Source organism: Callithrix jacchus, chromosome 8 (genome assembly GCF_049354715.1).
Source record: "Callithrix jacchus isolate 240 chromosome 8, calJac240_pri, whole genome shotgun sequence".
Classification (NCBI taxonomy): domain Eukaryota; kingdom Metazoa; phylum Chordata; class Mammalia; order Primates; family Cebidae; genus Callithrix; species Callithrix jacchus.
Window position 1 is genome coordinate 10,459,982 of NC_133509.1, and position 16,209 is coordinate 10,476,190.

Here is a 16,209-nt window from a genome sequence, read left to right on the forward strand (position 1 = left end):
TCCAAAAGAAGTTTCCTCAGTATTCAAGAGATGACTAGATAAAATGTTTCTAGGGTTGGTTAATTTTTATCACATGTTTAAATTAATGTCAAAATATTCCTCAACACAAAAAGAAAATCTATGCTCTTACCCTTAAAGACCAAATGTTCATGAGCCCACCTAGTCCACCAGACACCAGGGCCAACCCATCAGAACTAAAGGCAACAGTTCGAACAGGAGTGATGTGTCCCCGCAGCTGATAAACACACTTGGCTCCTGATGATTTCCTATATCCATCCTGAAATTCATTATTTTTAACATGCATTAAGATAAAGATAAATTATAAGTTCAAAATTTATTATTCACTCTTGGAAATTTTATATTTTAGAATAAAATCGGCACAGGGAGAGAGATAATTTCTTTCATAAAGGATAGTTAGCTTGACTGAATAATAAAATATCAATCTGATTCTCCTTTGTTGAAGCTGACTTTCATCCTTTAAAAAAATATATTTCTAAACTAGTTTTCTACTCTTCAAACTGGCAGAAATGATACCATCTCAAAGTTCTAATTATCCCTTAGAGACAGGAAAATTCTGGCTATGTTTTAACCTGTGTTTTGATTTCCAAATTTCTACTTCATGTGATTTTCATTTTTATCCCCTAACATTTGTGAAGTACACATGCTGATTCTATTCAAATAGATTCCTCTTTTTGTTGACTGATGGTTCTGTCTGTCACACATTTGTTCTGCAGGCTATAGAAGTGACATAGGCAAGGCCTGTCTATAGGGCTACTCTCCAGCACAAAGAGTAAGCCAGACTTATCTGTAGTGCTCCCACCTCCACTTCTGTGATATTATGTGATATTCTCCTATTAGTGAGTTGGCTACTCCTTCCATCTCTCTTCATACCTTCTCTCCGCCCTTAAGTTCCTTCTTCCTTTTAGTTATGACATTACCCAAAGATGATATAAAGTATTTCTGCCATGGGTATCATAAGCAAAAAGAAGAGCAACAGAAGTTACACACTGGTAGCTCGGAGATGTGATCTGACTGGCCACTCAGTGTTTTACAGTTTTAAGTCAGGTGCCAGATATTGGGAGATTTTATTTTAACACTGCATTCTTAGCACCTATTGGAAAAAATGAAACAATCTGGTAACAATAGGCTCTTAATTCTGGAAACTGCCAATCAGTCGTGTGCCTTTGTATAAAGTATATATGCTTCTTTTTTTCTGTTTTTATTTTTTACCCTCTCCAAATCTTCCAACCCCCAGCTTCATGAATTTATGTTACTCGCCTAGAGGGCTCTCTAAATATCTTAATTTGTAACTTCTGTTTAAGATAAAGGAATTATTCTTCATAGCAGGGCTTCTGGCATCAGTAGGAGATTCTCTGGATGGATGTGCTTTCTATTTTATGTTATTAACAACTTAACTTATAACTCATCTATCTGTAGTATCAATTATACCCATTATCACAGTAATGATCACCGCTTAATATGTATGGAATATCTCATCTTACCAAGCAATTATGGTATCTCTGATTTATAAAAAATTAAGCTAATTCAGAGACCATACAAAAGTATGACAATTATTTATATTTTCCAATGGATCTTGCCCTTTGGGATAAGGTAATGACTTTTTAGTAACCAAGGGAGAATTACTTTGATATCATATTCTTTCCATGGTTTCAGATTAAGTCTTCAAAAACACAAGAATGTTACCTGGCAATTTGATTCCTGGTCCCACCATCCTTCTGCACTAGTCACACTGGTCTGTGTAGTATCTTGTGGAATGCGCCAAACACATACTAAGCCACTCTGACAGCCACTAAAAAAAATTGATCACATAAAACCAAAAAATGTCAATATGCATAAGTAAAAATATTTCCAAATTGCAATCAATTAAGATCTGACAGAACCACTTATCTGTAACACATGTAATCTTTTACAAGAAATGCAACTGAGGCCAATACACCCAGAGATAAGGAGATTACATACCAAGTTTCACATTGGATCATTACTGCTCTTTCTTTTCTCTGAGGTAATCTTATAATGTTACACATTATAAGAATAGTAACTGGCAATAAACTCTTTAAGACTACTGAGAAGCCACACTTAATGCAAATAACAGTCTATATCAATATAAAAACTAAGACCCATAGATGCAAAATGACAACATACGCAGCCATCAGTAACTGCAATTTGGATCCTCTCCCTGGAAGGCGACACCAAGCAATGCCATTTACAATAGATGGATGGCAGAGTGAATGTAGACATCGCCAGCATCCCGAAACAGGGCCCCAGAGTTTCACACTGTCTTCTTTGGCACATGTCATAAGAATATGACCTGTAGGGTCCCACTTCATGCTAATAAGAGTCTCCTTAAAATGGCACAAAGAGAAAAAAAAATCAGAGTAATGTTTCCTTCACAAATACTTTAAATTCAATAATACATAACCTGTATTTTTATAACTCAATTATTCTGAAATCAATATTACATGCAAATCAGATACTGCCATATCATTCCCAATCACTAGACCAACTTACCCTTTAATATAGTTTGTGTTATATATATTTCCTGCAGTCAAAGCTCAACAAATGTTAGCAGAATTAATGAATTAAGAAATTCTGACTCAAAAGGGTATATATCTCTCATTAGCATTTGCATTTATTAAGAGCTATCCTTATTGACTGGTAATCATTCCAGTATAAAAAAGAGGAGACTAAAAAAAAAACGCACCCCTCACATCCAAATAGCAATCACTTATGAGAATCTGGGCTATGTTTTGTGTTTATATGGTTGCGATCATTGTGCTCTTCTGATTTTATTTTTGTTTTTCAACCCCCTTCCATACCTTTCAACTCCTGGTTTCACGCATTTATGCTACTTGCCTAGATTGTCCTGTAAATATCTGAATTGGCAGCCTCTGTTTAAGGTAAATAAATCATTCTTCATGAATGGAATTTCTGACATTACTAGGAGGCATTTGAACAGGAGGTATTCCAAAGGTGTTCACGCTTCACGATTTTGGCTTTACTCTTTCATGGCTTGATTATTTATTTTTACATAGACTCATCCATGTATACCCATGGTCCAAAGACTTTGTACAACAATAGAACATTAAGTTGTGACTGATATAAAAAATTTTTTAAAGAAACTAGCATTAAGCAATAGTAGAGTTAAAAAAAAAAAAAAAAAAGTAAAAGTAAATATCTGGTAAGGATTCTTTTACCAGAAAATATATAAATAGTCAATAGGCATATGAAAAAATGCTCAACATCACTCATCATCAGAGAAAAGCAAATTCAAACCACAATGAGCTGTGTGTGGTAGCTCACACCTGTAATCCCAGCACTTTGGGAGGCCGAGGTGGATGGATCACTTGCGGTCGGGAGTTTGAGACCAGCCTGACCAACATGGTGAAACTCCGTCTCTACTAAAAATATAAAAACCAGCTGGGTATGGTGGTGGGTGCCAGTAATCCCAGCTACTCAGGAAGCTGAGGCAGGAGAATTGCTTGAACCTGGGAGGCAGAAATTGCAGTGAGCCAAGATGGTGCCACTGCACTCCAACCTGGGCGACAAAGCTAGACTCTGCCTCAAAAAAATAAAAATTTAAATTAAAAAATAATTTTAAAAAAACACAAAATGAGATATCATCTCACCCAGTCAGGATGGTTATAATATTGAAAAAACAAAAAACAACAGTTGTTGGCAAGAAAGTAGTGAAAAGGGAACTCTGAAACACTGTTGATGGCAATGTAAATTAGTACAAACTCTATCAAAAACAGTAGGGAGTGGTCTCAACAAACAAAAAATAGAACTATCATTTGATCCAGCAATCCCACTACTATCTACCCAAAATAAAATATTAATCATTTTCTCAAAAAGATACCTGCATTCATATGTTTATCACAGCACCATTCACAATAAAGATACAGAATCAACCTAAGTGTCCATCAATGGATGACTGGATAATGAAAATGTGGTATATATAAACAATGGAATACTATTCAGCACCATGGTTGGAACTAGAGCCCATTATCCTAAGTGAAATAAGTCAGATGCAGAAAGGCAAATATTACATTTTCTCACTTACAAGTGGGAGTTAAATAATATGTACACATGGACCTAGAGTGTGGAATGACACACAAGGCCAACTTGGAAGGGTGAGGGCTGGGAGGAGGGTGGATGATGAGAGATTACTTGATGGGTACAATGGATGTCATTTGGATGATGGATATCCTAAAATCTCTGACTTCAGCACTGTGTAATCTATGCATGTAATAAAATTATACTTGTATCCCATAAAATTATTTTTTAAAAATACATTTACCTTATGTGCATCAATTAGAACAATGCCTCCTTTTTCAAGTGGTTCCTTTGTTCCCAGTAACAATTTTCCATCAAAATATCCCACTGCAAATGGTCTGTCTTCACTGAACCATGCAATGCAAGTAACAGACACTAGCATGATAAAAACAAAAGAAAAAGAATAAGAAAGAGAATTATTTGTCATTGCCTGATTTAAAAGACAGAGACCTTTAAACAAATATATGATAATGCAATCATTGTAAGTTTCCAAACAGCTCTTCAATGCATTTAGACAAAATGTAGGCATACACTGGGGATTCCATGTAACTAACATACTTTTTAAAAATTTCACTTATCTCTGACAAGGACTGCCTCATTTATAATCTTTCATTCTTTTTCAAGTGACTATTGAAAAATTAAGGCAAAAATTAAATTCCTTTGGTGATTTTAAGTCACTGTAGGTTCTTCCCTTTTGGATCAGAATCTACAATGAAACTGAGAAGTGAATAACACAAGTCATGGAAAGAAAATTACGTCTCTTTTTCTGCTTATTTCATATCCCCTACTTAGTATGTTTCCATATTCTATCAAAATGTTCTGTTCTAACAATCTATATTCTTACTTGCTTCTTTAAGTATATGTAACACTGAAAGGCTACAAAAGAAGTAAAAGCAGTATTCATCTGTGAGGGTAGACTGAAAGTGCGGGAACTGAGTAGATGGGAGAAAGACTTCACTGAATACTTTTTAAAACTTAAATTTTTGAACCCTACGGAGGTATGACCTATTTTTAAACAAACAAAACAAACCTCTTCTGTTAATGGAATACCATGTAAGCAGGCACTATGGCCTCTGAATTACTCCACCTCCCCCAGACAACAAACAGCTACCTCGTGAGATGCATTTGTGTCCAAAGGGACACAGTAAGAAGAAAGCAGATGTCTTACTATCTCTTGTCAGACCAGGAATTCTCCTTTTCTCCCTTACCCCATTACTTTAATTTTACTCATTTTTTTTTAAAAACAATTTCATTTCTGCCGGGCACAGTGGCTCACACCTGTAATCTCAGCACTTTGGGAGGCCAAGGTGGGCGGAGTTCAAGACCAGCCTGGCCAACATGGTGAAACCCCGTCTCTACTAAAAATACAAAAAATTAGCTGGGCGTGGTGTCATGCACCTGTAGTCCCAGCTACTCAGCAGGCTGAGGCGGAAAAATTGCTTGAACCTGGGAGGCGGAGGTTGCAGTGAGCCGAGATTGGGCCACTGCACTCCAGCCTGGGTGACAGTGAGACTCTGTTTAAAAAACAAACAAACAAACAAACAATTTCACCTCTACCAATGATTATGACCTCTAACTTTCAAAGGAGACTTGGAATCTGCTATAAATATTCAGCCACACAAAAGATGAATGACTAATATGTCATAATACTATTAAATCTCATTTTGGCAGAGATATGTAATGGGGGCTGGGAGATAAATACCTTTCAATTGAGTAACTAATTAAAATTAAACCACAACTGGAAAATTTTGAAAACAGAGCCAAGATAATATTCACTTGGTATTTTTAAAAGCAAGTGCCAAAAAGCTAAGTCTAAAAGCAAGTGCCAAAAAACTTAGTTTAGACATAAGTGCAGTCATTTACCATCCTTTCGATAGCAATGCTCCAATTCTCGACGGTGCATGGTGGACACATCAACAACTTCAATCAGTCCTAGAGATCCATCCATCCGTCCCACCAACAACAATTCTGGAGACTCTCCTGACCAGGCTGCAGCCGGACCCTCTTCTGGCCAAGCCAGGGCAGATACCCAGTGAGGCTGAATATCTACTAATCCTTTTCCTCCTAAAGAAGGAAAAAATGTTAACTAGTTGTTACTTAGTTATTAAAAAGAAAAAAATAAATACCACCTAATTCTAATATATACTCCAAGCAGTTCCAAATTTTGTAATAGTCTACTAATGAATAAGACTATGAAGGCAGAATACGTCATTTATATACTATATATGATCATAAAATTAATGTCTTTTACAGGCACAGTGGCTCATGCCTGTAATCATAGCACTTTGGGAGGCCAAGGCGGGCAGATCACCTGAGGTCAGGAGTTCAAGACTGGCCTAGCCAACATGGTGAAACCTTGTTTCATCTAAAACCACACCAAAAAATTAGCCAGGCATGGTGGTACGCACATGTAGTCCCAACGACCTGGGAGGCGGAGGCTGCAGTGAGCCGAGATCATGTCACTGCACTCCAGCCTGGGCAACAGAGAGAGATTCCATCTCATAAATAAATAAATAAAAATAAAATTAATGTTTTTCTGTAATTTTTCTTTAAATTTTTGATACAGGATCTCATTCTGTTAGCCAGGTTGGAGTGAATGCAGTGGCACGATCATGGCTCATTGTAGCCTCAGACCCCTAGGTCCAAGCAATCCTTGCGCCTCAGCCTCCCGAGTCCCTAAGATTCCAAGGCACACGTCACCACACCCAGCTATTCGTAACTATTAATCAGGCAAAATGGTAGCTTTACAGAAGAGAGAGTAAAGAAAAACACAGAATGCAAAAATGTCAAGCACTTAAGTCCTTTCTCAACACTTACTAATAACCAAATTAGCATAAAAATTACCTGTCCTTAAGGCTAACTATTCCTCAAATATGTGACACAGAACAGCTATTCCTCAAATATGTAAAAACAAACAAAAATACTAATAAGCCCAATATTATAATAATTATTTTTACTTTCCAGAGAAGATAATAAAAATTGATAATAATTTGTGCCTACAAAATAAACATAATGGAAATATTTCAAGCAATTCAAAAGAATATGTAGCTTAAAATTCAGTGACCATTACATCTCCTCAAACCCTACTCTGAATATTTAGTGGTAAAAAAAATAATTTTAAGTTTATAACTACTAGATTAGTTGAAACTCCCAGAAAGAAAAGTCAAGAAATGAGCACTTCCTCTCTAATTTGAAGCACAGAGTGCATAGATTTTTGAAGTTGTTGGAAGGCTTGTGAGTTTCAACGTGAAGAGAAAATGCTGTTTGGACAAAGAAGACAAAAAGAAAGGCTTTAAAAAAAAGACAAGACTTTCAGGCCGGGCGTGGTGGCTCAGGCGTGTAATCCCAGCACTTTGGGAAGATGAGGTGGGCGGATCAAGAGGTCAGCAGATTGAGACCAGTCTGGCCAATATAGTGAAACCCTGTCTCCACTAAATATATAAAAAATTAGCCGGTTGTGGTGGTATGTGCCTGGAATCCCAGTTATTCGAGAGGCTGAGGCAGGAGAATCACTTGAACCTGGGAGGTGGAGGCTGCAGTGAGCCAAGATCGCACCATTGCACTCCAGCCCAGGCAACAGTGCTCAAAAAAAAAAACCTCCTTTCAGAAGTTTACTAGTATTTACGTGACTCTTACCATTAACTTGCCAGATATTCACCATCTTTTCCAAAGCACCTGCTAGATATTTGCCACTGATACTCCAGGAAACTGGTGAGAAACTTGGATCACTGGGTGATCCCAGGCTTTCCTCAGCATCCCCTTCCCTAGAAGATAACAGATAGGTATGCAGTTCTAATCACCATCATTCAAAAGTCAATTAAATCCCAAACCTTAAAATTAGGGGGTCATATAACGTAGAGTGTACATAACAGATTCTTATGTTTCAAAAGCTTGGCTAGCAGTATTTAATAGTTACACATTCATTAATGTTTGTCATCACGTGAAAAATGCATTATAAAAGAGTGATATTAGGCTTTTCCTCATTTCATGTAGTATACAACTTGTCAATAAAGGCATTTAAATTTTGTACTGATTGTACAGATTGGTTATTATTTAGAAGACATTGATTCTTATTTCCCTCATCTCTAGGAAGGTTTTCATAAAAGAAATAGCTACAGCTGGCTATACAACTATTAAAAATGCTACATTCTGATACAGAAGCAATAGAATTACTCTGATTCCTAAACAACTCTTCCAGACCTATGGCAAATTAGCCTACTGTTTTACATAGCTGAACATTTATTTACTAGTAGATCTTGATTTAATTCTAAGTCCAGATACACATGGTTTAAAATTCTGTTTTCCAAATTGTTATCCTGGAAAGTTAAAAACACACACTGAAGATACAGTAATACTAATCTAAAGGAAAATTTAAAAAACTTTTAGCGACAATATGATTCTATTAACACAACCAAGATGAGGGATGTTTAGGATTCTCTTATTTTAAATGTTATACATGTGATGTTAGCACTCACAATCTGTTGAACACACAGGTCTGTTGCAGTGAATATTGCTTCTTGGTAACATTCCATACGCGGATGGTGCCATCATTGCCACTTGTAGCCAAAAGACCTTTTTTATTACACCAAACACATGTCATTACCTAGAAAAAGTTGAAACAGGTAAGTCTAGCAATATCTGATTCAAATGATTTTATTATTTTAAAAAGTTGTATCCAATTTTTAAATATCTACCATGAAACTGTAAAAGAATAGTATCCATTTCATTTTTTTTCTTTTCTTGAGATGAAGTCTGGCTCCATGGCCCAGACTGAAGTGCAGTGGCTCAACCTCAGCTCACTGCAACATCCACGTCCTGTTCAAGCAATTCCCATGTCTCGGCCTCCAAGTAGCTGGGATTACAGGCATGTGCCACCATGCCTGGCTAATTTTTGTATTTTTAGTAGAGACAGGGTTTCATCATGTTGGCAAAGCTGGTCTCGAATGCCTGGCCCCAAGTGATCTGCCCACCTCAGCCTCCCAAAGTTCTGGGATTATAGGCATGAGCCACCACACTCAGCCTCCACTCTTTTCTAAATGGCTTGCAAGGTTATTTGAAGTATAGTTTTAAGGTACTATGCACTAACATATTTGAATTATCTGAGACCCATTATAATCTTGACTAAGTATGCTGCTCAATAAATACTTTAACATTTTATGTTCTACAAAATAAATAACACATACTAACAAGTAATTTTAAAAATTGTTTAAGTAGGCCAGGCATGGTGGCTCACGTCTGTAATCCCAAGCACTTTCGGAGGCCGAGGTGGGTGGATCACCTAAAGTCAGGAGTTTGAGACCAGCCTGGACATGGAAAAAACCTGTCTCTACTAAAAATACAAAAAGTTAGCCAGGTATGGTGGTACACACCTATATTCCCAGCTACTCGTGAGGCTGAGGCAGGAGAATTGTTTGAACACGGGAGGCATGGACTACAGTGAGACAAGATCTCACCACTGTACTCCAGACTGGGCGAGACTGTCTTAAAAAAAAAAAATAAATGAAAATAAAAATAAAATTGTTTAATACAATTCAGTTTTTATTTCTTGTTATAGCTGAGACAAAGACCCAGTGAGTTCAATTAAAATAGGCTAATTTCTTTTCCTCTTGCATGTTGCCTTTCAGTATCTGTGGGTGATTGGTTCCCTGATGCCCTGTCCCAAATTTGCTGATGGATTCCTTATAAAAATGGGGTAGTGTCTGCATATAACATATGTATATCCTCCCATGTAATTTACATCACCTCTAGATTGCTTTAAATACCTAATAGAATGTAAATACTATGTAAATAGTTATACTGTACTTTTTGTGTTTTTTTATTATTGGATCATTATTTTTTATTTATTCTTCCCCCATATTTTCCACTGGTGGTTGGTTGAATCAATGGATGCAGAACCCCCAGATACAGAGGGCCAAATACATAAACCTTCATCTTTTGTAAAGCTATTCCTTCTACTTTCTTCTCATCCCCCATCTTATTCTTCCATTCAGATACTATTATATCAAACCAGCATACAGAGAAAGTAGAGTTGGTAACTGCCAGGAACATCTTTGTCATTGTGTGTGTGTGGCAAGGGGCAGGGGAGTGTGTGTGTGTGTGTATGTGTGTGAGACAGGGTAACACAAAAAGAGAGACCTAAACTTTGAGCTCTTTGAGAAGGGCAGAGACTATTTCATCTTACATAAGGTGACTAACACACTTTACAGTCAAAACACATACTCTGTTCTGATGAGCCTCCAACTTGATAAAGGAGCATTTTCTAAGATCTCCTCCCATATCAGCGAGCGTTTGTAGAGTGGTTTGGTTGTCGCGGTCATGTGCAGCAAGAGTGCGCACAAGCTGCTGAGCTGCCCATTGCCGATGCTGTGAGGACAGCCTGGAGGAGAGGCAGCAGGCTGCCAGGGCATTAGCCAGCTCCAAAGGGCCTACAGCAGAAGGATCACAGGAAGGATGGGCATACAATTGGGCAATTAAACCTGCTTAAACAAAACAATGAAATGATGATGCTCAGGTGAGATTTGGTAGTGGTGAACAAGTAAATGGGTTAACCCATATCTTTTAAGAATTAGCACTTTTGCAAGCAATTATTTCACTAAGATACGCAAACAAGCACTAAAGCATTTATCTCACATCAAATTCTGTAAGAAATCTGATTCGTTAAAAATATACATTTTATTATATATCAATAAATAGTCTTTGCTCTGAGGATTCAGTAGACTGAGAAAGCAGCAGAAACCATTTTAAAACCAGGACAGAGACAGCATGTCTTTAAGAAAAGCAATTTGGCTTTTGTTGCTCGAAAGTGATCCTGTGATTGTAGTAGTCAAAGAACTGGGCTGACAGATCCAAAAGCCAGTATCTGCCCCAGATGCGGTGGCTCAAGCTTGCAATCCTAGGACTTTGGGAGGTTGAGGTGGGCAAATCACATGAGGCCAGGAGTTCGAGACCAGCCTGGCCAACATGGCAAAAACCCATCTCTACTATCAATACAAAAATTAGCCAGGCATGGTGTCACATGCCTGTAATTCCACCAACTTGGGAGGCTGAGGCACAAGAATCACTTGAGCCCAGGAGGGGGAGGCTGTAGTGAGCCAAGACTGTGCCACCACACTACAGTCTGGGCAACAGAGTGAGACTCTGTCTCAAAAACAAACGGACAAAAACAAAAGCCAGTATCTCTTGGCTTTTTGAAGAGAAAGGCAGATAGTAGTGATAAGCAGTCCCTTCAAAATGTTATACTCTTCAAACAAAGAGAAAACTAAGACTACCTTCATCTAAATTTGATTAAAGAAACCTACCAGGATTATTATCTATGGTAACTCAATAATAATCTATAACCAAACTAATTTGGTACATTTTCTATTATTTGTTTCCATATACAGTGAAAAAGTATCCATGTACTTCTTTTACGTTCTAAATTTAAGAAACTCACATTCATGTAATTCATCATATACTAACGACATAAAAACATTATTTAAAAACAGGAAACAAGTTGATAAGAAGACTGTATTTCAGTAGTATGAAACCTACCTTTCTTTTCGACTTCTGACTTATCATAGTTAGGTCTTAGTTTGGCCCCTTTGTCTGCTAGCAGTGCCACAAGGGCCTGTGTTACGACAAAGTTTGGGGAGGTCACAAGCTTGTTCTCTTCAGCAATTCCTCGGAGAAAGCTGGGTAGAAACTTTCGCTGAATTGAGTCATCAACTGTGGTCAGATTTACACCCGTTGCAGCAGAAATCAAGTTCTGAAGAAGCAATTGGAAAAATAGGTTTAATTTTTACATGTAATTTTGAAATAAAAATGTCTCATTTCAAAAGACTCTTCAAGAATCAGTCAGAAATAAGCAACGTTATGGGGAAAAGTACTGAAACTTGCTTACCTGTGTACACAACTGTACCAGCAGTTTGGCAGCACTAGGAGTATTTGATGCCAGACATCCCACTGCTGTGCTCAGATAGGCCAGGCAAGAGATAGGCTTGTTAGCCTTACTATGCCCACCTCGTGATCGTTCTGAGGTGCTAGCCATGGCAGAAGGGCTGGTGGAGAGGCCAGCTCTCCCTGCTGCTGCCAAACACATTAATCGAACCAGCGTTCGAATATCTGTTAGCCCCAGAGACTCAAGACCAGCAGCCAGGCTACAACTGGAACCACTGCCAATAAAGAAAAACATTTCAGATGGATTAAGAAAATGGATTTCTTATGGGACCATTTGGAGTCCCACATATCATTCACAGCATCAACAACCATAATAAAATATAAGCTGCACTATCATTAGCCATACATGTCCTAAGAGCTGCCAAAGATATCAAGCTGGAAACTGGCATCTAAACCTTCTCTCCTTTTAATAAGTATTGGCATATACTTGAAGGAAAATTGAACTGCCAAATTAAAACAGGAATGTTCACAAAGCATAAATTTTCATAAACTGAGCAAACCCATGTCACCACCCTCTAGATCAAGAAACAGAACATCACCAATATCTCAGAAACCTGTTTTGGGCTCTCCTCAATTATGATGCTCTCAAAAGTAACCACTATCCTGACTTCTAAAGCTATAAATTAGTTTTGCCTGTGTTTGAACTTTACATACATTGAGTAATAATGTATGTACTCTTTTGTGTCTGGCTTCTTCAATATTATGTTTGTAAGATTCATGCAAATCTTATAACATTGAGCAGTTTATTCATTTTCATTGACATATACATGAAATGTACCAAAGTTCATTTATCCACACAGATGATAATCAGGTGGTTTCCAACATACAGCTATTATGAATAGTACTATCATGAACACTTGGAGATGTCTTTGGGGACATATATTTAAGTATTTTTGTTGGATATATACCCAGAAGTGGATCTGTGGGTCACAGAGTATGTTCATATTCAGTTTCAGTTGATACTATCAAACAGTTTTCCAAAATGGTTATACCAATTTATTTTCTCAGTAGCAATATATGAGAGTTTTAGCTGTTTCAGTCACTTTTTTCTTCCTTGTGTTTCAAATGTTTGCCATTCTTGTGGGTGGGCAGTAGTATCTTATTAGTGGGTTTACTGTCTTAGATTTTTTTTTTGAGACAGGGTCTCACTATGTTGCCCAGGTTGGTCTCAACCTTCTGGGCTCAAGGGTTCCTCCCGCCTTGGCCTCCCAATCACACTGGGTTTTAAGTTTCATTTCTCTGAAGACTCAATGAGGTTGAACATCTTTTGATGTTTATTGGCCATTTGAGGATCCTCTTTTATGAAACACTTTTTATGCGTTTTGCCTTTGTTGTTCTGCATTGTCTTTTCTTGTTAATTTACAGGAATTCTTTATATATTCTGTTGGTTAGATGCATTACTAGTATCTTCTCCCATTCTATGGCTTGCTTTTTAATTTCTTTTTACTTTTCATATCACTTTTGCTAAACACAGCTTCTCTATTTTATTGTATTCCAATGCATCAATCTTTTATGGCAGATTCCTTTTGTGACTTGCTTGAGAAATTTTTTGCCTATCCCAAGATCAAGAAGAAATTCTTCTATGTTATCTTTGAGAAACCTTATTGATTTATCTTTCATTTTTAAATCTAAGAGCCACTTTGTAACTATTTGCTTTATATAGTATGAGGTTGGGGCCAACTCTTTTTTTTTTTTTTTTTCTATGTGGATAAACCATCAGACCCTGCGCTTCAGTTATTGAAAAAAAACATCCTTTCTCTATCGTTCTACAGTGTGAAACACTGTCACAAATCAAACCACAAATAACTCAAGTGCTTATTTACATGTATGGGTCAGTTTCTGAACTCTCTTCTGTACAAATAGGATTCTGCAAATCCTATTTGCCTGTCCTGGAGCCAAAACCATACAGTCTTATGGAAATTTTGTTTTTCTTTCAGGGTCCAGAAGGACCTTCACTGATTTCCATTAAATATTCCTGCTTAATCACCTCTTAAATGGCTTTTAGGTATTTCTGGTTCTCATCCTCTTTTTACATTACACTTCACAATATGAACACAGCAAGGATCCCCATGACGGCACCCGCAGGCTGACTTAGCTACACAGACAGTCAATACATTTTGACCTTTAGTTTTTAATCCAGCACCATTTGGATCAACAGCCTTAGTTCAAGCTACAAAATGAAATGCATCCAGTTTACTCAGTTGTGATAATGACATTATTTTCCACCTAAAAAGGGCCAAGTACTAGCTGAATGACCAATTGAGTGAATAACTATGATGACTACGTCTAACATCTTTCATTCAACAGTATATATATATTCAAGCTTCTAAAATTCTATCTCACTCTCCCAAATACCAGCATGCATACTAGAAGTTAACTGAGCATCATGTGACACAAAATAACACTTACCTGACTGAGAGAAGAGACAGTGCTCTCATGACCATGGTTCTGGCCAGAAGAACCTGAGCAGCAGCAGTCACTCTCCTTAAAGCCACGACACGGTCATGAGGGTTTGCTAGGGCAGCTGCCTGCTCTCCTAACGTTATTCTCCCAGAAGAGCTCTTTTCTACGGAGCCATGACAACCTGAAAAACATGATTTTGTTTAGTTCTCAACAAGGTAAGAAAAAATATGTCTGGACTACTAAAAAACTTTCCTGTTCTACATAGGTTCCATAACAAACCAATGTCATTTGCTCATCTGAAACTTGGTTGTATCGAAAACTTCTTAGGAGAAACTTACGTATTTCTAAGTTTAAACGTAGATAGTTCTAACTTAGATATTTCTGTTAACAAAGTATTTACCATAGGAGTAATTTTTCCATTAAATATATTTTTTGTTTTGTTTGTTTTGCCCACGTATCACATCTACTGATGATAAGAAAGATGTGAGGCCGGGTGCAGTGGCCCAAGCCTGTAATCCCAGCACTTTGGGAGGCCGAGGCGGGTGGATCACAAGGTCAAGAGATCGAGACCAACCTGGTCAACATGGTGAAACCCTGTCTCTACTAAAAATGCAAAAAAAAAATTAGCTGGGCATGGTGGCGCATGCCTGTAATCCCAGCTACTCAGGAGGCTGAGGCAGGAGAATTGCCTGAACCCAGGAGGCGGAGGTTGTGGTGAGCCGAGATCGTGCCATTGCACTCCAGCCTGGGTAACAAGAGCGAAACTCCGTCTCAAAAAAAAAAAAGAAAGAAAGAAAGATGTAAGAAAGATTTAAAAAATGGTTTCAGAATTTATAAAGGACTGATTTACCAATACTGCCCAATTCTTCATTTTGTATTTGCTATACCAAAACTTTACCACACCCCCTCACCCAAATAAAAAGAAGACTGCACAATAATTTTGAGTTGATTACAGGATTCTCATAACACCAAGTTTTTTTTTTTAACTTAAGTTTTGTAAATCTTTTTACTGCTTTGATACTGCTTTATGAAAAGCAAAAAAAAAAGTCAAAACATTACTTTTTTCCTCTTGAGACAGGGTCTTGTTCTGTCACCCAGGCAGTAATGCAGTGGCTCAATCATCACTCAGTATAACCTCAAACTCCTGGGCTTAAACAATTCTTCCGCCTCAGCCTCCTGAGTAGCTGGGACTAAAGATGCACACCACCACGCCCAGCTAATTTTCCTCATTTTTTAACAGATATAGATCTCGCTATGTTGCCCAGGCTGGTCTTGAACTGCTGGCCTCAAGCAACCTTCTTCCAAAGTGCTGAGATTACTGGCGTAAGCCACCATGCCCAGACAAAACTTAGTATCACATTATACCTTCAAAATGTTAAAACAACTAACTAAAGAGACTTGTTGAGGTGAGATAATGTTGAACCATTAGTCTTATTTACCTATATTATTATTTACCTATCTAAGAAACAAATTATAATAGATGCTATAAAATCACTGCAAATCAGCATTTCAGTTTACCTATTTGCATCAGAGTCTCTTCCATACTGTTGGTGGCTGTGACCATTGCTACTGATGCTCCCAGTGGGTCACTGTCAGGGAACTGAACTGGTTCTGGTACAATACGCCGGTCATTTAAACCAAGCGGTCCAGCAAGCAATTCAAATTCTTCTTCACCAGTTAGCTTTTCATCTTCATCAACATCCAACATGTCCCAGTCTTCTGGAATTTAGATAAATAAATGTATAGTGTGTGAATATAAATATTACATAACTCTGCTGGCAATGGTTATTCTAAGAA

General features: G+C 37.6%; 1 protein-coding gene across 9 annotated transcripts in view; it reads right to left on the bottom strand.

Annotated features, from left to right (window-relative positions):
* Positions 1 to 16,209, bottom strand: part of HERC1 (HECT and RLD domain containing E3 ubiquitin protein ligase family member 1) — a 224,929-nt gene that overhangs the window by 30,948 nt on the left and 177,772 nt on the right. For 8 of the 9 annotated variants that reach the window (XM_078333325.1, XM_078333323.1, XM_078333327.1 and 5 more), the window contains 12 exons: positions 15,931 to 16,131; positions 14,419 to 14,593; positions 11,954 to 12,224; positions 11,605 to 11,818; positions 10,294 to 10,550; positions 8,550 to 8,677; positions 7,711 to 7,838; positions 5,938 to 6,138; positions 4,319 to 4,449; positions 2,164 to 2,363; positions 1,705 to 1,810; positions 131 to 277 (listed from right to left, as the gene is read on the bottom strand). In XM_078333325.1, the coding sequence (XP_078189451.1) occupies positions 131 to 277; positions 1,705 to 1,810; positions 2,164 to 2,363; positions 4,319 to 4,449; positions 5,938 to 6,138; positions 7,711 to 7,838; positions 8,550 to 8,677; positions 10,294 to 10,550; positions 11,605 to 11,818; positions 11,954 to 12,224; positions 14,419 to 14,593; positions 15,931 to 16,131 (2,159 nt within the window). The remainder of the gene's footprint in view (positions 1 to 130; positions 278 to 1,704; positions 1,811 to 2,163; positions 2,364 to 4,318; positions 4,450 to 5,937; positions 6,139 to 7,710; positions 7,839 to 8,549; positions 8,678 to 10,293; positions 10,551 to 11,604; positions 11,819 to 11,953; positions 12,225 to 14,418; positions 14,594 to 15,930; positions 16,132 to 16,209) is intronic. The other variant, XM_078333326.1, reaches the window with a different exon arrangement.